The following is a 24,762-nucleotide window of genomic DNA, read 5'->3' as shown; positions in this document are numbered from 1 at the left end:
CTAAGCTTATTCCCTTCCCCCTGGGTCCTGTCCACCAGTTTCTTGAATACAATTTCCAGCTGTATTCTAACTTAAGTATGAGTGCTAAAGAGTTTAAAAGTTGCAGAAGCTCCAAGACTCATAAATCTTGGGAGACAATTTCAATAATTCTTTAGACAGGGGTCAGCACACTTTTTTTGTAAAGGGCCAGATAGTGGATATTTTAGATTTTGCAGGCCACATGGTCTCTGTTGCAATTCCTCAAGTCTGCCATTGTAGCCCAAAAGCAGCCACGGACAATATGTAAATGAATGGGCATGGCTGTGTTCCAATAAAACTTTATTTACAGCAGCAAGTTGTGGGCCGTGTTCAGCCAGGTCTTTGTCACCACAACCACCATGAGGAAAGATGTATTGCTCTCTTTACCAGCAAAAGGCGTATCCCACGTTCCCTACAGACAGACAGACAGACTGATGGAAAGACTGGAGCCTTCCAGATGCAGCTCCCAGTCGCAAAGGCCTTTTGGTCTGAGGTTACCATTTGTCTGCCGCTAATGTTTCAAGCTACTAAAGTCAAACTTTGAGTCTGCTTTCAAAAAGGTAGATGCTGCCAGCGGGAGCCTCTGCCTCTCTTTTCTGCATCTCATTTGTCCTGATCCCCTGTCCCCCCCAGGAAAATATGCAAGTCATGCAAATGCAGCCAAGAGGACCACTGCCTGAGCTCCGACCTGGAAGACGATCGGAAAATTGGCCGCTTGCTGATGGACTCAAAGTACTCCACCCTCACGGCCCGGGTGAAAGGCGGGGACGGCATCCGGATTTACAAGAGGAATCGGATGATCATGACTAATCCCATTGCCACGGGGAAAGATCCCACCTTTGACACCATCACCTACGAGTGGGCTCCCCCTGGAGTCACCCAGAAACTGGTAAGACGGCTTCCTCCAACCAAGCGGTTGTTTTCCTACCCTTGTAAATATTAGCCATGCCACAAGTTCCTGAATTTCAAAGACAAGGTAAGAAGAGGGCAGGGTTACACAAATGGTGGGAATGGCTATGGTTTGGAACCTGCTGTAGCCTATGTCATCTTGAAGTGAACACTGAGTGGGCCTCAGTTGTCCTCATCTATGAAGTGGGTAGAGGTGTTGATATGAATTCTGAGGGCCTTTCCAGCTCTAGTACGGGGCTGTCCATGGTGCTTTTTGGGCTCCCCACTTCTGAGCAGAGGATGGTTTATCATTCAGGACTCTCAGAGTGCTTATCTTCATCTGTAAGATGTTCATTTTCCCTCAAAGTGGCCTGGGATGTGCTCTTCCCGAGCCCATGGAAGAGCAGAGAAACAGCCTTCGATTCAACAGCTGAAGCTTCTTGGGCTTAGAAGGGGGAACCAAACTGGCTTTACACAACTCTGGGGAAGAGGCACCCAGAGAACAACAAGGCCCAGGGAGAACAAGGGACTTGCACAAGGTCCCACGCTGCCTGCCCACTTACAAGGACCCGTAAGAAGTCCCCATGCACAGGCCTCCCCCAGACGATTAAATCAGAAGGTCTGGATTGTGGGATCAGAATTACCAGCTCATTTACATGAGTATTTAAATGACTCTCCAGGTCATGCCACATGCAGCCACCTCCAACACCCGGTGGAACAGACCAGTGTTCCTCAAATTTCAGCCGGCATGCAGATCATCTGGAGAGTTTGCAGAAGTGCATCCAGGGGGCTTAGGCCGGTCCTGAGAGTCTGCACTCCTGACAAGCTCCCAGGTGATGCCTATGCTGCGGGCCCCCAGCCACACCTGGAGCAGCAAGGGCCTAGCTGACTTCTACAGGTCAATGAGAGAAAAGAAGCCCCACAATTTTAGAGATGCAAGCCTGGCATCTCATTCATCCCTCCTGGGAGAAAAGGGGAGCTGTTGGAGTCCTGCGTGGTCCTGTCCCCACAGGCTCCTCCCACGGCTCCCACTGCGCCCCCTCACTCAGCACCTTATGGCGCACTGACCTTCCTCCTTCCTGCTCGGGAACACACTAAGCTCTTGCCCTTCTCAGGGACTCTGCACTTGCTGTTCCCTTTACATGACGTGTTTTTTGCCTGCTCTTTTTGTGGCTGGGTCCTTCTGACAGGCAATTCTCTAACTGCCCCACCTGCGGTGGATGCCACCATCCTCTTGGTACATTATCCTCTCTCTCTCAGTTCTCCCTTGTTTCTTTAGAAGCTTATCTCAAGCTGCACCTGTCTTGTGTGTCTTTGCTTAGTTGTCATCTCTCTCCCACGCTGGAGTGAAGGGAGGCCCGCGAGGGTGGGTGCCATGCCCATCCTGGGCACCGCCCTCTCCAGCACCTCACGCTGTGCAGGGTCCGCCGTCGGCCTGATGAGTATTTGTGCTACATCACCCTCCAGGCCAGGGACACTCCATGTGTGGTTTGTGGACTGGCGCCGCTCCGCAAAATCCTTGTGACTGGTCCACAATGAGAGGTGCAGAAACTGAGAATAAATGTTGGGACGGTTTTGCAGCGATTGTCATGCAAGCGTGCGATCAGAGCACTCCCCCATTGAACAGAGTTCCACGGCAGTCAGACTCAGGTGGAAGTCTGTGGCATGAGCTGTGTTCTTTTCACATGTAGTGAGCCCACAGATGCTTCTGCCAGAGGGGGAAAACCCAACCAACCAAACCTTGGTCCTTCCCCACAGGGAGTTTGAGCAGCACAGTTCTAAGCCGTAGCCTAAGAACGGGAAAATCCCTTCTAGAGAAAGTGAAGAGAGGCAAAGCTTTGTTTGTAAGCTGTACTTTTTGAAAAGCGTATTTTCAAAGAAGCCTTCGGCATTCCTGAGCTCAGCCGCCCTGTGAGGTAGGAATTATTTCACGTGTCAGGAAACGCAGAATGGTTCATTGGCCTTCGCCGGTTGGAGGGGCGAGGCAGGGGCCGATCCCGGCCGCAGAGGGTGGCATTGAACAACAGCAGTGCCGGGACGTGCTGGGTGGCTCCGAGCGCGGGTCTGTCTCCAGCGCCCAGGTCTGGGGAAGCCATCAACTGGGTCTCCAAGATGTCAGTGGAAACTAAAGCAAGCAGCTCGTAAAAAAGGCCAGCTGTGGGCGTCGGGACCTGGCTGGTGAAAACCCCAAACGCTTCAGCCCCAGACTAATCAGAGGGAGGCATCGTCAGGCCGTGATTAATGCTGCCTCATAAAACCGCACGGTATAAAGGCCCCTCTGTCTGCCCTGCGTCTGGCCTGCCCGAGCAAGTCACCATCCTGAGATCCAACAGCTCGCCCTTGCTACTCACCTTCCTGACTTTTTCTTTTAATTACTAACTGATCAGGACTGATTGTATTTTGGAAATGGGACTGAATCTTGCTATCTGTCATCATTCCCAACCAGAATGTAAGCCAGAGAAATTCTTAAGCCTTTAAAGACTGGTCACGATAACCCGAATTGCTAATGTTTATTGAGTACTAACTATGTGCCAGGCACTCTGCTAAGTGCTCTCCATGCACGATGTCATCTGGTTTTCCAACACTGTTAGGGACATACTCCTATTACCCCCATCTACAGAGAGGGAAATTGAGGCTCAGAGAGGCGATGCTGTGAGCCAGATGTCCCACAGCTGATTTAAATGGCAGAGCCTGGTCATGAACTCAGGCCCTTCTCTACCAAGCCAGGCCAGGGAAACCGGGCAGGTGGGAGTAAAGGGAGGAAGAAGCAGGTGTCTTGGGTTAGCATTTTTAGGGACGGCTTCCAAAAATAGGGATGCGCTTGAGCAGGTCTTTGAGAGCTAGCCAGGATTTGGGGGGAGGCAAGAAGGAGACGAAGGGAACCAGGCTCCGTTGAGCATTTTGCATTTGTATCTCAGCAACACTCCGCCCCTCCCTATGTGCTGAAGGCCGTACAGCCCCATCTTACACGGAAGCAAACAGGTCTTTGAGAAGCCTACGTAGGTGGCACTCACTTGTGCCTCACCTCTGTTCCCGCACCTGTGGCGGACAGTGCTGACCAGTCAGTGCTGTCCCCTTGAGCCTCATCGGGCCGCTGAATCCTTCCCAACACAGCGCTCCAGGTGGCCACCCTTGACCAGGATTGATATGTAAGATGAAGCCCGTTTGCTGTCCTTGTCTGGTGGCTGGAGAAGACTCAGAAAGAGCAGAATCAGGATTGGGTCTCCTGATTCCAGAGTCTCTCTGAGTTCTACTGCCCAACCCTGGAAATCGAGCACCTTTCCCTTCCACTTTTTTCTCTGCACTTCTGATCCCCCTCCTGATAAAACCCGATTCCAGGAACCCCTTCCCCCAAGATGTCCCAGCCACACAGCAAAGCACCAAATGCCTCAGAAAGGTCCTCATGGAAAAATTAAAACCTAAACCTATCGTTTCAGCTGGTCTGAGCAAAGGCCTCTTGCTAAAGGCTTTGGGAACATGACCTTAGTCAGCTTCCTGGAGAGAGATCTGGGAGATTCTCTGACAGGCTCCTAGCAGCACAGACAGCGGACCCAACCCTGTCTCCCCATCATCCCCTTCCCAAGTCCATGCCAATCGATAGTGACTGTCTGAAGGGCTATGTGGAGATGGATTCTGAGACCATCAGGGTTGACTAGTAATGTCTGCCACAGATGTGTGGCTAGGGAGTGGTGGCAGGAGTCTCAGGCCAGCCAGGCAAGGCCAGCCATCACAAAACACACATCAGTGGCAGCTGGATGCTGTGGCCTCGAAAATGCAAAGGCAGAGCCGGCACCCAGCTTGGGCTTTGAGCCGCAGCAAGAACACTGGGTCCCTGGGAAGGAAAACTCCCTGTCTGCAGGGCCCCAGCCAGGAATCCAGTTCTCTGCAGGCCACAGACACCCACAGCCAGGACAGAGCCGTGAAAGGACACTGTGCACACAGGGATCAACAGTCAGCTGGCTGGCAAGGCCCCCGATCTAGGACTTGTGCCACGGCGTGTATTTGTAAAGCTGATCAGGGAGCGGTACAGGTCCTTGAAGGCCAGAACCACAGACGTATCCAGGGACTGGGGAATCCTGGCGCCAGGCAATACTTACACAGCCCCCTCACCCTGAAATGATGACAAAAGGAAACTCTCCCAGAGATGCTGGGACATTTTTGTCTCTTTGCAAATCATCCATCTTCCAGAGAGGTAGTATAGAAGGGGTTGAGACCCAAGCTGCTGAGTTCAAAGCTTTCTCTACCACATACTAGCTGTGTGACCTTCAGGAGGTTACTTAACTTCTCTGTGCCCCAGTTTCCCAAGGGGTAATATTAGTACCTTCCCCTTAGGGGTGTTGTGAGAATTAAATGGGTTAATGAACGTCAAGCACTGGGAAGAGTGCCTGGAACATAATAAGCACCACGTAAGTGTCAGCTATTACTGCCATTGCATAAACCACTCAACCTGGGGGAGTCAGCACCCTTCACAGAAGAAGAGGTGACTCTCCCAGGAGCTGAATCAGCCATGCCACTGGGGCTGCTTCAACACTCGGAGTGAGTGACATGTTGGCCAGGTCTGGATGTCCATTCTGACGGAGTGAGCAAAGCTCTCGTTTCTGCTTCTCCAAAATCCTTTCTTAGATCCTGGGAGCGGGGCCGGCCCCAGGCAAGAAATAAGAAGGGCTGGGGTGGGTATTTGCCCCCACAGCTGTCCCCTAACCCATCCCCCTAGGGCCCTGTGCCCTGGCCCAGCCTCTTGGCTGTTGGGTTGCTGCATCCTTGATCCTCTGATGGTCACATCCCTTCCCCCACCCACTGTCCCCAGAGAGGCCCTGACTCACGGATGTCCTGCTTCAGACTCACCCGCAGGACCTGTAAAACTGCGCACCTCTAGGCCTTTCAAACTCCTAACTTAGAGTCTGGGGCTGGGCCCTCGGAGCTCCTTCACAAGGTCGCCAAGTGATTCTTAGGCACCATAAAGTTCCAGACTAGGTTCTGGAGACCTCCCTGTCCGGCATGTTTGTGCTGGAACCCACCTGCAGGTTCCTGCTGATCAGGAGAAGCACCACAGCCGCACTGGTCTTCCCAAGACAGAGTCCAGGATAGGCCCTTCCCAAACGTGGAGTCAGCTGTGTGGCTCCCTGGGAATTCTCATTCTTCCAAGTGTTGGGTGAAGGATAGTGGCCTCTTTGGCCAACCAGAAGCCATCCCGTCCTTGGCCCCTTTCCAGGCTGTAGACTCTGGCGAGTGCTGCCACTCTTCTCTCTCCTAGATGAGGTGAGGATCGAGTGAGGGTGCCACAGACTTCTCACAAAGCTCAAGACCCTAACGACCATGCATCTCCCCTGAACTTCGCAGATAGGACACTGAGGCCCAGAGGGTCAGGTACCTTCTCAGTCTTATGCAGAGAGCAGCAGCAGGGCTGGGGCTAGAAACTCAAATTTCCTGACACCCCAGGACTCGGTCCACCTCCCAGGCCATGTCCTGGATCTGAGAAAGTATCTTGAAAAGTCTTAGGGACCCTGCAGATGAACAGGGATTGACAGGGTATGCTGCGAGCCCACCATACCAGAAGGTGTCCCCAGGATCCAGGGCAGAGCCACCAAGGGGACATCCACGGCCACCCCTCAATTTGAGTCCCGCAGGAACCCAGGTCACCTGTCTCTTCCGTTTCTTAAAAGTCTCTTTATCCAGAATTCATTTATTGTGAAACTCAGCAAATACCAGGCCCTGGCCTAGAAGGCCCCCCAGGTTCCTCACTCCTGCTCCCTAAAATCAGGCAATAATTGGGGCTGTTCATTATGAATTGCAGTATGGATTTCCACGTTGATTAACACAGTTTCAAGATGAGTCCAGCCCCAAGTGATGCGATGTGGGCAGGCGGGTTCGAAGAAGGTAAATATGGCAGCAGCCATCCGAGCAGTGGGAATCAGACAGCCTAGTGGGGGTGTCAGGGTCACGGTCAAGGTCAGACGCAGAACTGGAGAACAGTAGTGGAGGATAAACAATTTGCCTTTCTCTTTTTCTCATGCTGTGTGGCCTTGACCTTTGTCTCCCCCTAAACTCCCCATCCCTGGGACTCAACCAAGTATAAGATTTTTGTTCATTAAAAAAAAAAGCCAAATTGAACAGTTATCTATGGATGTATTAATATTCAGATGGTTACTGGTCATATGGATGTGGAAATGTTACTGACTCGAGACCTTGTCGATTCGATTAGAAGGTGCCTTTGCATGTTTTTAAATTAATAAACCATGAAATACCTTCTGCCCATAATGCTTTAATTATACTTTTCTAAGAAAAGCAATTTTAAACTAGATTGACTTTTTTTTTTAATTAGGAGCACTGCCATGAGGTAAATGAAGTAAAAATATTGTTTTGAAGGAAACAAAATCCATGTTGCAAAGCCAGCAAAAATCTAAAATGAACATCTGCTTAAATTACACCATTCTCATCAAGAACATGAATCTGTGACCACAACTTGGGGAGAGCGACAGCTTATTTAGGCCTCTCTTGGGTGTTGACCAAAATTCACAACATTTCTTCCTGGAGAACCCTTGGGTTCTGCAAAAACCTGAAGAAGCTGAAATTGTTCACCAATTCCATAGCTCACCAATTCTTAGCTCTCTGCTTGAGAATCACGGTTGGTTTATCTCCCCCTCCTAGGGCCTGCAGTACATGGATCTCATCCCAAAGGAGAAGCAGCCGGTGACAGGCACCGAGGGCGCCCATTACCGCCGCCGCCAGCTCATGCGCCAGCTCCCCATCTACGATCAGGACCCCTCGCGCTGCCGCGGACTTTTGGAGAATGAGTTGAAACTGATGGAAGAGTTTGTCAAGCAATATAAGAGCGAGGCCCTCGGCGTGGGAGAGGTGGCCCTTCCCGGGCAGGGCGGCCTGCCCAAGGAGGAAGGGAAGCAGCAGGAAAAACCAGAGGGCACAGAGACCGCTGCCCCCACCGCCAACGGCAGCATCGCAGACCCATCCAAAGAATACGTGAGTCTCTCCCATATCTCGGGGTCTGGCTGAAACCACCCAGGGCTGGGGCTGCCTGGTCAGAGCCCCGTCCATGCATTCTCCCATGCATTCATACCTCCAGCAGCTATGTGGTGCTCATTTACTCTGTGCCAGGTACAGTCCCATGGAAAATAGTACAAGGTCACAGCCAACCAAACCGTCGCAGCTTAGAGAAACGGCGTCTAAGCTTGCTTGGGGGAGAGGGTGGGCTTGGAGGAGATGCTGAGGCCCAAGCTGGCCTCTGAAGAATAACTGGGGTCAGCTGGGCCTTCACGCTTTGCAGGGAGGCCTGTGCCGCCTTGAAGAGGTGAGCATGTGCCAAAAAGGCCCCAAGTTCCAGAGTGCACAATGGAATCAGAGGATTGAACCAAGTCCCATGGGGCTGAAAGTGTGGTGAGCTCGGGGGAGGGGGCACAAGGCTGGTGAGGTCGGCAGGGCAGCTTCCTGGAGAGTCGTGCCACCCGCCCATCCATTAGCCTGTACTGTCTGCCCCGCCCCAGAAGCCAAACAAGCAGAGGACACTGTCCCCACATTGGAGAGTGCCATGGACTTAGGACTTTACTGTGAGGGCAGGGGGAGCTGCGGCAGGCTTTCGGTGGGAGGTATCATGGGATCCAAGCTGTGCTTCCGAGAAAGTTTCCTCTAGTAGGAGCGTGGAAGATGCGCTGTGCGGGCTTGAGCCACTGGAGGCTGAGACAACACAAGGGAAGCCGCCATCTGGGAGGGGAGAGCCTCCTGGATGGGTTTGTCTTGCTCAGCCCCTCAGGAGGTGAAAGGACTCGCCTGAGGCTGATGCCACGTGGCGCTGCTGTTTGCCAGGCTTCATGGCCCCCAGCTCCTCCTCTACCTTTTGCTCCCCAACCCTCCATCAGCCAGGTGGCCTCAGTTGCCTCTATTTGACATTGGAGATAAAGGTCTCAATACACAGAGTCCTTAAGCAAATTACCTGTCTTCCTGGGAAGAGACTGGCAGTCCCCACCATGAGCCAGACATCCCGGGGAAATGCCAGCCCAAACAGTGCTGTCGCTACATCGAGAGAGGGCTAGGATCTTTCTTCTCTGCGGTGACTCAAACTTGGTCCCCAAAACTGTGTCCTGCATCTCCGACCCCCATCTCGTTGGCGTGTTCATTTGGGATTGCCATCCAATGAACTATGACCTCACACTGTTTTATCTGAGAACTGAGACCAAAGAACAAAACTTATTTTCTCTACCATGAATTTGGTGATGATGTTGAAGAGACGCATTTCTCAGGAAGAATACCTGTCCTAGGGACTTAAAAAGAAACTAGATCCAGTTACCATGTTTTATAAACTAGTCTCCTGCCCAACCCTGACCTCTGTCCACCCTCAAATTAGCCACCTGTCCTTGAGGAATAAACATGATGTGATTCCGACTTGGAGGGAGACCTCTTTAAGTCCTTGTGACATTTCCAGTTGCCGTTCCCAAAAGAGATGTGCTGATCTGAGAACGTATTTTATCCTTGACTCAGCCCCACGTGTTCGTTCAGGGTGGAAGTGGGGCAGAGCAGCCTGAGGTCCCAGGTCCTTGTCTACAGTCCACTTTAGGAAATAGTTGTGACGCTTTGGAAGCCTTTAAACAAGACCAGACAGTAAGTGGCAAATCCTAGTCAGAAAATAAGGTAAGAATCCAAAGGCAGCCAATGTTGGTTGGCCCAGGCTGACGAGAGAAGACACTTCTCCCTCCTACCCTAACCGCAATCTCAGTGTGATAACTAAAGATGTAATAAGTGGATTCATGTCTGTCACCCCCTCTAGATGGTGAGCTCTTGTCTTGTTCAACTCTGTATCTGTAGCTGCTGTCATCAATACAGACAGTAGATGTTCAATAAGTATGTGATGCATGAATGAATAAATGAATGTTTGAATTAAATTGAACCTCGAAAGATGGGGGCAGTTTGGATGGCCATTTGCCCAGGAGGATGGTGAGATCCCAAGTTCACATTTATTAGGCATCTGCTCTGTGCCAAGTGCTGCGTTCCCTCTTTTGGGGTCCTTGTTTAATTCACACAGTGCCTGGTGGGGTGAATTTCACCAGCCGCATTTTACCGGTGAGGAATGGGAGATTTCAGAGAGAATAGGTTACTTTTCCGAGGTCCCACAGTTTCTAAGGGGCAGAACCTGGATCCGATACTCTTTCCACTATGTGATGCTGAGTTATAAAACCCTTCTGGTTATCTGTTCCAGGAAGAAAGAGGCATGAGTGTTCTTGTTTAACTCCCTTTCGTCTCCTTGAAGCCAGGGAGCAAACCCTGTAAAGATAGCTGGATAGCCTGGACCACCCGCCCCCAGCAGCCCCGCCGTGAGGTGTGGATGTGAGCCACGCTCCCTGACCTCCTCTGCCTTACCCCCATGAGGGGCCACGTTAGGTGGATGTGGGTGCCAGCCACTCTGCGCCCTGTGCTCCTCTTGTTTCTCATAAACGGGCAGTGTAGGACAGAGACCAGAGCCAAGTGTCAGACACGAAGCCTGACATTGGGTCCCCTGGGGAGGACGATGAGAAGTGGTCAGGGCATTCAACTGGAGAGCCCAGATATGGGAGGAGACGTAGGACTCAGCCTGACACTGCAAATCCAAACGGGGACTTATGAAAGGAGGGACACGTGAAACATATTATACTGGAACCATATTGGTACCATCGCTGTTCATCATCTGAATAGTGATCATTATTACTGTTGTCAGCAGCTACCGTTTAGGGCTTTCTTTGGACCTAGGACAGCATTAAGTACCAGAGGGTCTGACTTAAAGCTCCCAACCACCGAACAGCGTGAAGAAAGGCTGTGGGATTCAAACCAACCTCAGTCAGCCCCCAAGCCTGTGCTCTTTCCTACTTCCCAAAGCTCACTCCTCAGAAAGCTAACCGATCCTATGCCGTAAAAGGGTCATTTGGCCGCGGAAGTTTGGGAAACATTAGAGTGAATGAAACTGGGTGGGTTTCTTTCTGGCTGGACTTCTCTGAGCCTTTAGTTAGAGATAAAGCAGTGATTCTCAAACTAAAATCACCCGCAAGTCTGGTCCAACTCCAGAGGGCTGGGTCCCGCCCCAGAGCTCCCGACTTAGTGGTGCAGGTGGGGCCTGAGAATCTGCATTTCTCGTGGGTCCCAGGTTGATGCTGACGCTGGTCTGGGGGCCACACTTTGAAAGCCACTGCTAAAGAGTGTTAAAAATTATTTCGTATATAAGCTCAGCAAAATTGAATCCCCCATTTGGTCTATGGTGAGGGTCCCAGAGATGATAACACGGGCACTTTCTAGATTTGGCCTCCTGGCTGAGGGAGTCCAGCTTTGAGAACGCCACCCAGCACTCTCGCATTCCTTGCATGGTCCATGGCGAGTTCTGGAAGCACAGGCACAGAATGTAACACACTGCTTTATACCCTGCCCCATGCCCCACCAGCCCTGTCCCTGGCCACGCTGCATCCAGCAGTCGGAGGCCATGAGCCCCCACTTGTCTCTGCTGCGCTCAGCCGATGCTGTAGGACGGTTCTCCTGTGAGATCACTTGGCCCCATCGCACTGCTGTGAGCCTGTTACTGCGACATCCTTCCTCAGAAACCAGGGTCGGGCTGCTGAGCCTCCCCCACGGGCCCTCCACCTCACCGTCCTCAGAGGAAGAGGTTATCCTTCGAGACCAGAGGAGCATTATGGCCAAAAGCCTTTTCCAAATTGCCTGTGTGGAAGTCCCACCCATGGGCTGAGTTTTGAGTGAAACCAGAGAGTGGCAGGAGAGCCAGACTGCGGGAACAGCGCCATCTGAGCCCGACCCGTCCTTGTGGCTGGGGCTGTCCCGTTACACAGATCCGAGTAAAGTTTGAAGATCTGTATCCCACCCCCAGCTTTTCAAGCTCCAGGTCCCACTGACAGTGCAGGGCAACCTAAAGTTAGCCGGGGCACATCCAAGAAAGGAACACGCGCCCAGCTTCGAGCATCCTCTCAAGGCATCATTATGACACCGAGGTTAGGAGAGGCGGATGCCATGGGAAATGCCTTCAGAGAAATCCCTCTTCAGGAGGAAACACTATGGCATAGAAATCCCAGGTCCCAGCTCACCCACTGTCACGCCGAAGCGTGCCCTTTAAATCAGTGAGGCCGATCCCCAAACCTAAGGATTTTGCCTCCTTTCTCCGTCACTTGCCCCACTGTGTGTGTGGGGCGGGAGACAAGCTGGGAACAGGGAAGAGGGGAGGGAACTGTTACTGCACAGCAGGCTCGTTCGTCTCCTTGAAGCCTCGAAGGAGAGAGGTCGGGTTGTTATTACCCATTTCACAGATGCGGAACCGGAGGCACAAAGAGGTTAAGCGGCTTGCTGATGAGAGGGGGAGCTGGTGTTCCATCCCAGGTCCTTCTGCGTCCCCCATCATGTGGAGTCCGAGTGGTGCTGGGCTGGGGCCCAGGCAGGGCGGGTATGGCTCTAGGGCGTGTGCGTTTCCCTTTGCTGGGGTGAGCGGTAGTGTTTGGGCCCAGCCCAGTGAAGAATCTGGGGGCCTTTTGTCTGCCTGCCAAGAGCAAAGGAAGGACTTCCTACCCCACCCCAATCCCACCCACTGTGGGTTCCAGTCGGTCCTGGGAGCTTCTAAGGTTTCCATGGCCAGGGAGCTGCCGCCTCCGGCAACCTGGACCATTTCATGCCAGAATGGTGAAGCCCCCTGTCTGCTCTCCAGGCCTGCTGCTCCCCAGCTCTCCCACCTGGATGGAACCCATGGGTGCCTGCACTGTGCCGGCAATGACCTTAATGCTCTGATTGTTAACAGCTCCGCCAAACCATTTCCCTGCATTTACAGAGCTTACTGGGTATTTTCTCAGAAATCAAATCTACAGATTTCCTGGGCATGTCATTTTGCCCAGGCATTTCCGCCCTTCCCTACACCCCAAACTTGTAACTGAAGAAAGGGGAAGCAAAGCCAGAACATAGCATTTAATATAATCTCCACCCTTTAGTATTTATCACTCCTGCCAGGAGCCACCCCCCACCCCCTTTTTCAGTCCAAGCCATGGCACCAAACAGAGTGACTGGAAGGAGGAATAGATGGAGAGAAGTCAGGACATTCCTTGAAGTCGTAAAGATTTGTTAATTTAGTCCCAAATTACAGTGTGGACCCCCTGCCGCACCCCCCCCAAGAAAGCACAGAGGAGGGACTGGAGGCCTGGGTCCCCACCCTTCCGCTGAGGTCTGCCTCTCAGATGGAAACTTACAGCAGCTGGCGGCTCAGCCTGACTCCAGCCCCAACAAGGGACATATTTGTGGGCAAAGGACTTCCAAATCTTTGTCCAAGCAGATGTTCGGCTGTGGGCTTGGCAGGCTGGCTTTCCTGCCAGCCCCTCTCTGGGGCTTCAAAGCCACCACCCCACCCCCATGCCTCGTGCCCATCAGAGCTGGAGGACAGAGAAGCAGCCCCGAAAAATCTCCATGGTTACCAGGCTTCTCAACATCTGCCTTCCTCCTTTATGGTGGAGATATTTTAATGATATTGAAGGAGATTCTTGTTTTTCCATAGAAAATTCCCTTTGTCCCACTTTTTATGCTATAAATACTTTTCCATGTTGCCACATAAGCTTCACAAGCATCCTTTTTTTTTTTTTTTTCTGGAGTGGGCTGCATAATATTCCATTGACTAAAACAGGGGTTGGCAAACTTTTTCTGTAAAAGGAAAAGAGTGAATATTTTAGGCTTTGTGAGCCGTATGGTCTCCGTCACAGCTACTCGCCTCTGTCCTTGTAGCATGAACGCAGTCATGGACAGTATCTAAACAGATGACCGTGGCTGTGTTCCAATAAAGCTTTATTTACAAACACGGTCAGCGGGCTGGATCTGGCCCATGGGTGCAGTTTGCTGACCCCAGAGCCAGAGGAACCTAAAAAATAGTTTTCGCTTTTTACAAATCACTTAGGTTTTATCCAATTTTATTTTGCTATTATAGGTTAATGGATTATGGTGGTGATGACAATGATGTCACCTGCCACTCACTGACTACCTAGGCTCTGCCAGGGGCCCCACATTGTTATTTTATTTAATCCTAAGAATTATCCCACAAGGCATATTATTCCCCTTTTTATAGACTAGGACATTAAGAGAAGTTCTTAGAAAAGCTAAAAAGTGCTTTCAAACTTTAGGTCCGAACTATCAGTGGATAGTAAATTGATTTATTGAATAACAACCAGAATTTTAAAAAATTGGAAAATAAAAGTACTTCAGGGGTAGTAAATATTTTTCTGGGAACTTTTGTCTCAGGGGTGTGTGTGTGAGTATGTGTGTGTTTGTGGACTGGATCAGGCCATAAAATGTATTTTCTGTTCTGGATCACAGACCAAAAAACACAAGCAAGCACAGAGTTGAGGACATTGGTCGTTAGCTGGTGAGTGGTTAAGGCAGAACTGGAACTCAGGCCTGCCTCACCCCAGGCCCCACAGCGACTCCAAATAAGAGAAGCTCCCATTGCCAGAGCCCCCCCACCCCCACCCCACCCCGCTCGCGGCGCCGTGGGAGGCCGTGACAGCAGACGTGACCATGTAGGCGGCATTTCCCGACTTGGCGGTGTCCTTTTGCAGAAAGTCAGGCCTTGCCACACACTGGTCAAAGCTAGATTCGAGAACACCCCAGGCCGATGTTCTCTCTTACATGGGGAGGATTTATGAAGCTTCCTGGCTTCCTCTTCCCCCTTCAGCAGATACCCAGGGAGGGAGTTTCAATTAGAAATGCCTACTATTTTGCCTCGCTTGGCAGAGAGCCCCATATTCAACACCCTGCCCCAAGAAGATATGTGAGGCGAAGTGGTTGGCCAACAAAAGTGACCACCATGCGTAAAGCATCTCCCATGAGCCTGGGCCTGCCACTTGTTTCAGATGAGGAAACTGAGGCTCAGAGAGGTCCAAGGGCTCACCAGTGATGAAGCTGTGTACAGACCTCATTCCAAAGCCCGTGACCCTAACCTTTGCCTCCCAGCCTGCCCTTTCTGCATCGTAAGGAGCCTCAAGAAGGTGACAGTGTGGGGGCACAGAACACAGGAGGTTAAGAATGCCAGAAATGACACTGGGCTAGAAAAGAAAAGAGGAAAAAAAAAACCTCCAGGATATATGAGGCTGTAAAGCAAAAATGGTGAATAATCACCATAAGAGGAAATGGGGAGATGCTGTTTATAAATAAATTGTTGAGTATTTGTGTTGGAACGAGCCCAGTGCCTAAATTCAAGGCCCTTGTGTTAATATTTACTGTATTGTAATAGTGAGCTTTTCATAAGGCTCTCTGGGTTTAGACTAGGTAGGCCTTGGGATAAGAGCCTTCCAGAAGAGAACCGCATGATTGGGAGAGAACTCCTGGCAACTCCGGTGGAGAGATTATTGCTGGTTTACAGGATGCTCCATATCTGCCGATCCTGCTCTGAAGGCCAACATGGCTCCATCCTTAGAGACAGTTTTTTGACCTTGTCATCCTTGGCCACTGTCCTTAATCTGCTGTTGCCTAAAACACTTTCTGTCTTGGTTACTTCCATTTCAGAAGTCTTAATCCTTCTGCGCGCCCACGTGGGATGTTCCCGTTAACTAGTGCGGCACATCCAACCACCCCAAGATGCAGCAGCTTAAAACAGCAACATCTGCTTGGCTCACAAACCGGCAGTCTGGGCCGGGCTCAGCCGGAGAGCTTGTCTCTGTCCCTGTGCATGGGGCACCATTCGGAGCAGCTCGCAGGCTGGGGGCTGGAATCTTCTGAAGCTCCTTCACTTGCACGTCTGGCCTTGATGCTGGGAAGATACTAACAGCTGGGGCTGGACCCAGAGGGGCTCTTTGGGCCCCTTCTAATATCTCTATGCATCGTCTCCACACGAAGGCCTCAGGACTCCCAGGTGTCCCAAGGTGTGCATACAAGAGAGCCCGGTGGAGGCTGTGTTGCCTGTTCTGATCCACCTCGAGAATCTGCAGCGTCCCTCCACCACAGTCTGCCCTACAGAAGTGAGTCATTGAGGCAGGACCATACATGTCCAACAATAATTCCAACAATCATTTCCACTCAGCATGACAGGAAACCGCAGCCCCGCAGGGTCGCAGCTTTCGAGGCAGCTCAGTCTGAAATGGTCCTGCTCTTTCCCAAAGCGGATGTGTACAGGTCTCAAAGGCCCAGAGTGCAGCCTATTCAAACTCTTTCATGTAGGCCCTTTTAATTAAGAATCTCTCACCATTTGAACAGGGACGGGGCAAACTTCACTGGCACAGGGAGAAATGTCACCTGTGTTCTGCCTGTGAAAGGTCGGTGCCACGCGTCCTCCCCTGGGGTGAAGAGAGTCTGCCAACTAGGTTATGTGGCGAGTGGTGGAAACCTTCTCTCGCGTGAGCTCTGATTTTAGATAGTTGGGAGTATGAATAAGAACCAACGGATATGCTGGTGAGAAATGTTCTCTGGGCCTTTTACCACAGTCCCGGAGGACTTCTTGACGACACTGTCTCCTTCCCTGGGGAAGTAGCCTGAGAGTGACTACATTGGGCTTTCTTAAAAATAGTCTAGAATTTAAGCATCCCAGGAATTCAAATTGGCTTTTGCTGAAACTGAACTGAACTGATGAGGTCATTTTTGCTGAGCTTATATATAAGGTCATTTTTAAACACTCTGACAGTGATTTTCAAAGAGTGGTCCCCTGGCTACCCCAGCATCCCCCGGGAGCTTGCAAATTCCCGTGCCCCAGGCCGCACCTTCTGAATCCGCACTGGGCTGAGGGGAGATACAGCGATCTGCTCGCAAGCCCTCCAGGAGATGCTGGGGTAGGCTCGACTCTGAGAGCCACTGGCTCAGAGCGGGTGGGGTTGGAGAGAGGGGAGCTGCCCGCCAAGCCCAAGCCTTAGTATAGCCCAGTCGGGTGGCCATGGAGGATGAAACTCGCGCGACTCGGTTCTCAGGCCAGCACGGACCGAGAGAACAGAGATGGAAAAACAGAGAACGATGAGAAGAATCACCTCCTGCCAGTCGACACGCTCGGGGTGCTATGGAACTGAACCCCAGGCCTCCCAATCAAAAGCAAATCCTGCCTTCAACATGTCTTTGTCATCTTGGGAAAGTGACTTAACTCCTCTGAGCCTCAGGTTTCTCATCTATAAGGAGAGGTGGAGGTAGGAATAAAAGGAGATTTTAGCTAATCATTATTGAGCCCTTAGAAAGGCCATTAATTCCATTGTCTCATTTAATCCATACAACAAACCTGCGATGTTGTTATTATTAGTAATATTGTTAGTATCCCCATTTAACAGGTGAAAAAACTAAGGCACAGAGAGGTTAGGTAACTTGCCCAAGGTCACACAGCTAGCCCCCCTTCTCAACCATTTGCTGCAATTTAGAAACTGTAAACCTGAATACCAAGGATTGTGGTAGGAAAACAAGTTTGTACAGAGAAAGGCAGGGCCAAGATCAAAGGACCCAGCAGGCTGGGCATTTTGACTCTTGGTTGCCAGCCTGTCCCTGGAGGCTGAGGGGCCACCAGGCTGACAGAGCCAGGACACTGTCTGATTTCTCATCCTTTGAGATGGCAGGGAAAGGGGCACTGAAAATAGCTCAGAGGCCAGAAGAGGAAATTGGTTCCTGACACATGTTGACAGGGTTCAATACGCAGACATCTTGTTTTCATGAAGTGGCAGTGACCCTGTTTGCTTAAAAAAGGGCTGGCTACTGGGTGTAATGAGGCCACGAGCCAGGGGTGCTGGGGACACGATGAGGAAAGAGACAGTCGTCTGAGAGGCACTGGACAGAGCGCTTTCAGACGGGTGAAATGTTAGGACCAAGCTCTATGAGCACGAATCTCTCTTCCTTCCTCCATGCTGCCGCCAGCTTTGTCTCCCTACAGTGCAAACCTGAGCACAGCATCCTAGCCTCGAGAACAAGTAATTGCCCCCATCACCCCCAGAGTGAAGTCCCAACCCGTAACCTGGGTGCAAAGCCACCCATGCTCACCCCTAAACTGGCTTTCTCCTTTTATTCTTTTGAAAGTTATGCTTTTGTGTGTGTGTGTGTGTGTGTGTGAGGAAGATTGGCCCTGAGCTAACACCTGTTGCCAATCTTCCTCTTTTTTTTTCTCCCCAAAGCCCCAGAACATAGTTGTATATCCTAGTTGTACGATTTTTTAGTTCTTCATGGGACGCCACCTCAGCGTGGCTTGATGAGCAGTGCTAAGTCCACGCCCAGGATCCAAACCTGTGAACCCCGGGGCTGCCAAAGCAGAGCATGTGAACGTAACCACTACACCACCGGGCTGGCCTCTAACGTGGCTTTCTGACTTCACATCCCTCTCATTCTGTGGGTCACGAGTACCGCCGATGCTCCCCAGACACATCCAAGTGCACTGGTATCCCTCTCTCTTTCCCCGCTTCCACCACCTGGAAATTTGGAGTGGCGAGCCCCACTGATGTATCATGGTGATGCCCGGCTAGGTGTGGTGGCTCAACAGTAAGTCCTTCTGTGTGGGAGGAAAAGGGCTGGAAATTTCATTCAGTGAGATTTAGAAAGCAGACAGACAGAAAACTCACTTGGTACTCACACAGCCTTTGCCAAATGGTTTACACTTCCCGGCTTTGCTAAAGAGATGGTGAAAACACACGAATGCAAGTCATCACTGACTTTGGGTTTAGATCCTGTGATGAATTCCAGGCGAGCTGGGACTCAGTCATGTGCAGAGGAACGGGGTTTTCATTTTGGGGAAGGGCTCACCCCATTCGTTCTGTGGGCATCACTGAAACCACACATCTAGCGTGTTCTAAGGAACGTCGTCAGGCAGTCAGGGTCAATTCACCAAACACATTCCTTACCTGGGCATCCATTCAACAACTGCTGTGCTTAGGGACCAGCATCAGTACATGGACATTCTTTGTCATTTGGTTTTCTTTCCCTAATTTTCATCATTTTAATGTCTATTTCCTCCCTATATACAAGAGTATACTAAGTCTGTAATTAAAGTATATCAATTAAGGACACTAAGTGTTTAGGCTTTTAACATATGCCTACTCATCTTTACATGGCAGAACAATAAATATTTCTGTTTTGGCTGACATAGAACTGGAGCTCAGTAAGAGGGAGTTCTCATCTAGGGCCGGGGTCAGCAGGCATTTGCTGTCGAGAGCCAGGTGGTAAATATTTTAGGTATTGTGGGCCAAGGGCTGAAATCAGTGATATCATGTAGGTACTTTTTGTAACAAGAGAGAAAACAGATTTCCACAAATTTTTGGTTTTTGAAATTCAAAATAAAATAGTAGAATTCAGCACAGGTTCTCGTAATACAGCTTGTGTAGGTCGGCTCAGGCTGCAATAACAATCCCACAGACGGGGCAGCCTCAAGAACAGACGCCTAGTCTCTCACAGCTCTGGAGGCTGGAAGTCCAAGATGAGGGTGCTGGCAGGGTTGGTTTCGGGTGAGGCCCCTCCTCTTGGCGTGTAGACGGCCGCCTCCCTGTGTCCTCACGCAGCCTCTCCTCTGTGCACACACAGTGGGAGGGAGGGCGAGAAAGAGACAGAGACAGAGAGAGAGCGAGAGATCTCAAGTCTCTCTTCTTCTTTTAAGGACATGGACCCTATAGGATCAGGGCCCCATTCTGGGGCCTCGTTTAACCTTAACTACCCCCTTAAAGGCCCTATTTCCAGATACAGTCATGTTGGGGGTTAGGGCTTCAACATATCAATTGGGGGGCGGGGAGGGGCCACAATTCAGTCCATAACTCAGGTCTACTAATGAGAAAAATGGAATACTTTTGTGGGAGAAAACATGTCACTTAATTGGACTTCAACTGTGAAATCCGTTCTTGGGTTTTACAATCCTGCTGGGTCCTCAAGAAAGGTGGCGGCCGGGTTTGGCCACAGCCCTGGTTTGCTGACACCTGATTGGAGGGCCACAGTGGATAGGAGAAAGGACCTTGGCTTTGGGGCCAGGCTTGGCCCATGTTCAAATCCCAGCTTTGCCTCCTGTGAGCTGTGCACTACTGCGCCATCACTGGATCTCTCTGAATCTCGGTTTTGCCGTGTCTGGGGGGAAATAACGATTTCCCTAAAAGGGAGATCACTCCAGAAGAGGAAATAACTCTCTAGGGTTTCTGTAAGGGGTATTAGTAATGAGTGCAGAATCCTGAGACAGTGCTGCCCTAAGGGAATGATAGCCATTGTCATTGTCGTCATCATCACCATCATCATCATCAGAGTTTTGAGGAGAGGAGGTAACTCCAGAATGACTCAAGAGAGTTTGTGGGTTGAGTCTGTACCTTGGGTTGGATGTGATGAGAATGTCACTTTACCTCTGCTTTTCCTCCCAACGTAATCGTGATAGAAATAGCAGACAAATCCCAGCTGAGGGACATTGGACACAATACTTGGCCAGTCCTCCTCAGAACTGTCAAGGTCATCAAAAACAAGGAAAGTGTGAGAAATTGTCACAGCCAGGAGGAGCCTAAGGGGACAGGATGACTAAATGCGATGTGGTGTCCTGGATGGGGTTCTAGAACAGAAAAAGGACATTAGGTAAAATCTGAGACCATCTGAATAAAGTTTGGATGTTAGTCAATAATAACTATCAATGTTGTTAATTAATTGTGACAAATGTTCCAGAGTAATATAAGAAGTTGAGGAGAGAGGAAACTGGGTGTGGGGTATATGGGAACCCTGTACTATCTTGACAATCTTTCTGTAAATTTAAAATTTATTACAAAACAATCACACGTGGGTAAAAATCCATACACGGTGCAAGGCGGACGACGGGTTTTCATGTAACAAGGATGAAAGGCTGATTGACACAGTTTCAGATTCCACGGTAACTAACTTTTGAGAAACTACCGCTTGTCGCACTTTGATGTCGTATCGAGGAAGGATAACCACGGTTGTCTGGAAAGGCTATTAAAACACTCCTCCCTTCCTTGTCCAACTTCCCATCAGTGTGAGGCCAGGTCTTCTTCATACATTTCAAAGCAAACAATACAATGCAGAAGACGACAGCAAAGCAGCTCCGAGGTCCCGCCATCCTCTGTCAAGCCGGTCGTTACAGAGACGTGCAAAAGTGTAGAACGGTGCCACGCTTCTCACGAAGCTTTTCTGTTTTGGAAGATATAGTTCTTTTTGATAACAAATATTTATCTTAACATGTTATTAGTTTATTATTGTTATTTTTAAGTGAATTCATAAATATTTAGATTTTTTTCTCGGTTTTAATTTCTCTTATGGTAGATATCAATAGCTATTATCCATATGAATAAAGACTCATTAGGCTCTTAATTTTTAATAGTATAAATGGTGCCGAGACCAAAAAGCTAGCGAATCACTGTACTAAATAAGTATTTTATTCCCCACGACGACCTATTAGATGGGCATTATTATTATCTCACTTTGCAGATGAGAAAACTGAGGAACAGAGAGGGGTAGTAACTTGCTCGAGGTCACCCAGGAAGCACAGAGGCTGGAGTCGGGACTCGAACCTGTGTCCTATGCTTTCCTGACTGCTGTATCCTCGGGGTTCTCCCCACCCCTCCAGGTCTGCGAGTTCTGCAAGGGAGCAGCCCCTGCCGACAGCCCCGTGGTCTACTCGGACAGGGCGGGCTACGACAAGCAGTGGCATCCTGCCTGCTTTGTGTGCGTCAAGTGTGCCGAGCCGCTGGTGGACCTCATCTACTTCTGGAAGGACAATGCTCCCTGGTGTGGCCGCCATTACTGTGAGAGCATGCGGCCCCGCTGCTCCGGCTGTGATGAGGTAAGAGCCAATGGGCTGCACGGGGTGGGTGGGCTGCACGGGGTAGGTGGGCAGCCCCGCAGCAGGGGGAGAGGATCCAGGGGCCAAGGCGAGTGTGGCTTCGTTGATGAGGTGATCCACAGATAGGAAAACCGAGGCTCAGGGCTTGCTTCATGCTCCCAGCCTCTGTTTTCACATCCGCAAAATGAGGCGCGTATTAGTTCCCACTCATGGGGTTGTTGGGACGAATCAGACACAGAGGCCCTGTGAGTCGTACCCTGGGTGCAATGCCTGGCACTTAGTAAGGACTCAGGAGAACTTACCGGGGCGGGGAGTGGGTGGGGGCACTAGGAGGCAGGTTGCCCACGTTCAGACCTTGCCCTGTGTCTATCAGTCATGAGGTTACCTAACGCCTGGGCCTCAGTTTTGTCAGTTACCAAATGGGAAAGTTAACAGTGTCCATCCCATGGAGTTGCTCCGAGGATAGATGAGAGAGTGCGTGAAAATGCTTGGCACTGGGCCTGCCCGAGTGACTAATAAATGGGAGCTGCTGTGAGTCTGATGATCATGTAATATGATGTAATAATCTAACATCACTGTACACGTTACAATACAATAGTTAGGGATGCTGTGAAAGAGGTCAACTCTCCACCATGGGTTTAGACTAGAGGAACTCTAAGGTGTGTTAATAATGACAATAATAATGAGGATAGTAACTACTTTCTGCATGCCTTTCGTGACAGAAAACTCGCTACCTTCGTCTTTGGACCATTTGAGGGTTAGAAATGTCTTCTTGGCATTGAGCCAGAATCTGCCTCTGTCACCCTTCCACATGTTGGCCTCCATGTGAAGTTCAGGCCTTTCAGTCCTCTTACCTAATAACTGATCACGCGATATTAAGAAGGAAAAGGGCTGTCAGCAGGCCCGCCCCCTCACCTCCGTTTTGTGAGGACCGCAGTGTACTCACAGTAATGACACGCCATCCTTTATTAGGCGCTTACGACGGGTCAGTAATATGCTACATACCTGTTGTATGATGTGCCATTTGTATTTCACAACAGTCCTTGAGGGAGAGACACTCATGATCTCCATTTTACATCCGAGAAAAGTGCGGCTCAGAGAGGTCAGTGGTGATCATATAGCATTGACTTTGTCTCAGTCACTATTCTAAGTACTTCCTAGGTAGTAACACATGTAGCACTCATAAAACCCGATGGAGTGGGTGGTATTTATATGCCCATTCTACAGATATGGAAACTGAGGCACAAAGCGATTAAACAAAGTCATGCAACTGGTAAGTATTTAAGTGAAAACTCATAGCTGGTTCCTGTTTGATCCCCAAAGCAGAAGGCACATTTAGCCACTGTGCTATTCTTTTCTTTCTGAGCCTCAGGGGTTCCTTACCATATGTATAACCCAGAGGGTCACTTTATTCAATGCCTAAGTGATCCTGTGGGCTCTCGCTCTGGAATACTGGCCATTGGCCACTTAGCCATCATTGGGCTGTCTTCAGCGGGGTATGTGATTCTTTCTCAAAACACAGCTGGGCTCTGGGTTTGGCCCAAAGAGTCTCACAGATGCTAGATAAGGACGGCTGCCTATGGTGGAGGATTCCTTTTACCCATCCAAGAAGCTAAGTGCAACCATGACCTTCACCAAATGCTGTGCTTACTGCCTAGGTTGTTTGTCCAATTTCTCCACTGAAGCATTTAAAGGTGAAAACAAGAATGGGGCGGGGCGGGGGTGGGGGGTGATGCACCACTATCCTTCAGCTTGTCCTCGACGCACTGTCTCCACGAGGGACAGAACCTGAGTTGTGCATTTCTTCTGTTCCCCTCCCCAGATAATATTCTCAGCAGACTACCAGCGCGTGGAAGACCTGGCCTGGCACCGAAAGCACTTCGTCTGCGAGGGCTGCGAGCAGCAACTGAGCGGCCGGGCGTACATCATCACCAAGGGCCAGCTTCTGTGCCCAACTTGCAGCAAGTCCAGACGCTCCTGAAGGGCTGCCGTCCACGGCCAGAATCCACAGGATCCCACCAAGAAGGAAAGCCCGGTGTGCTGAGGCCATCCTAAGGCTCTGATGTGACAGCCAGCAAGCAACAAAAACAGAGATTTCCCCGGGAATATACGTACACATATATTCTAGGCTGGGTGGTGGTGAATCCTTGAGGGTCAACAGTTTCAAAGCCAGAAATGTTCTGAGAAGTCTTAGGATGGAGTTATTTTGTTTTTGTTGTTGTTGTTTCCCAGCTACCAACTAAAGACACAATTGGCATCCTGCAAGGCATCTCTGGGAGGAGTTTCCCAGAATGCAATTGTGAGTGATCAAATCACATAGCTGTAGAATGTGCGTGCTTTTTTGTGAATGTGGGAGCTCCTCTGAGAGCAGGATGGGATCCCAGCGATCGTCTGTTGCCTCTTTCCAAATGGAATTTGAATTTTAAATAAAAACTTTTTTGGCATGATAAACATCAATAAAGGTTTTACAAAGTCCACAAATGCCCTGATCTAATTATTTATACCACAGCAGTGATTTCGTGGCATCCATTTAGCCCCATGACTGTGAATGCTGGCATAAGGCACTATAAATGCTAGTGTGCCTCTTCATCAATTGTGTCTCATCAGATTTCTTCGGGGAGTGTAGGTCCTGGGGGCGGAATCCCCATCCCCAGTTCCAGGTGCCCCCTGGTCGCTGATGGAAACGTGGGTGTGTTTCATGGTACCAGAAAGCAGCCTCCTGGGAACTGACGAGCTGCTGAAGGACTAGGGACCCGACTCAGCCTCCCCCAGAGCCCAGGCAGGTAATGAGTGAACCCTGCTGGGAGGGAGACCAGGTGGAGTGTTGGGGAGCAGCCAAACAGGGCCACCTACATTCAACCAATGGGTGCCACATGGGACAAGGTGACCAGTGTGGCAGACCTGAAGAAATATGGGATTTTTATGAGAAACTTCTCCATTTTTATATGTTGCCAACTGAACATTGAATGAGCCAAATAGAATAGGTCTTTGGGCCAGATTTTCCCTCTTTTTATGGCCTCTCTGAGCATTTGCAGTCCCCAAATTAGTTTCCTTTCCACAATTTCTAAGAAAAGACATCTCTTTTTCTACTGAGGATATAAAGGCGTAAAAGACATGAGTCCCAGGAGCTCAGAGCTCCATCACCA

General features: G+C 50.3%; 1 protein-coding gene across 2 annotated transcripts in view; it reads left to right on the top strand.

Annotated features, from left to right (window-relative positions):
- The window catches only part of LMCD1 (LIM and cysteine rich domains 1), a 59,693-nt gene extending 35,596 nt beyond the window's left edge, over positions 1-24,097 (top strand). For both annotated transcript variants that reach the window (XM_070576684.1, XM_008532343.2), the window contains exons 3-6: positions 652-907; positions 7,555-7,884; positions 21,401-21,616; positions 23,439-24,097. In XM_070576684.1, coding sequence (XP_070432785.1) covers positions 652-907; positions 7,555-7,884; positions 21,401-21,616; positions 23,439-23,597 — 961 coding nt within the window. In that variant the 3' untranslated portion in view covers positions 23,598-24,097. The remainder of the gene's footprint in view (positions 1-651; positions 908-7,554; positions 7,885-21,400; positions 21,617-23,438) is intronic.
- The last annotated feature ends 665 nt before the right edge of the window (positions 24,098-24,762 follow it).

The sequence above is a fragment of the Equus przewalskii genome, chromosome 15 (genome assembly GCF_037783145.1).
Source record: "Equus przewalskii isolate Varuska chromosome 15, EquPr2, whole genome shotgun sequence".
NCBI lineage: Eukaryota > Metazoa > Chordata > Mammalia > Perissodactyla > Equidae > Equus > Equus przewalskii.
This window is presented reverse-complemented; position numbering and strand designations above follow the sequence as displayed.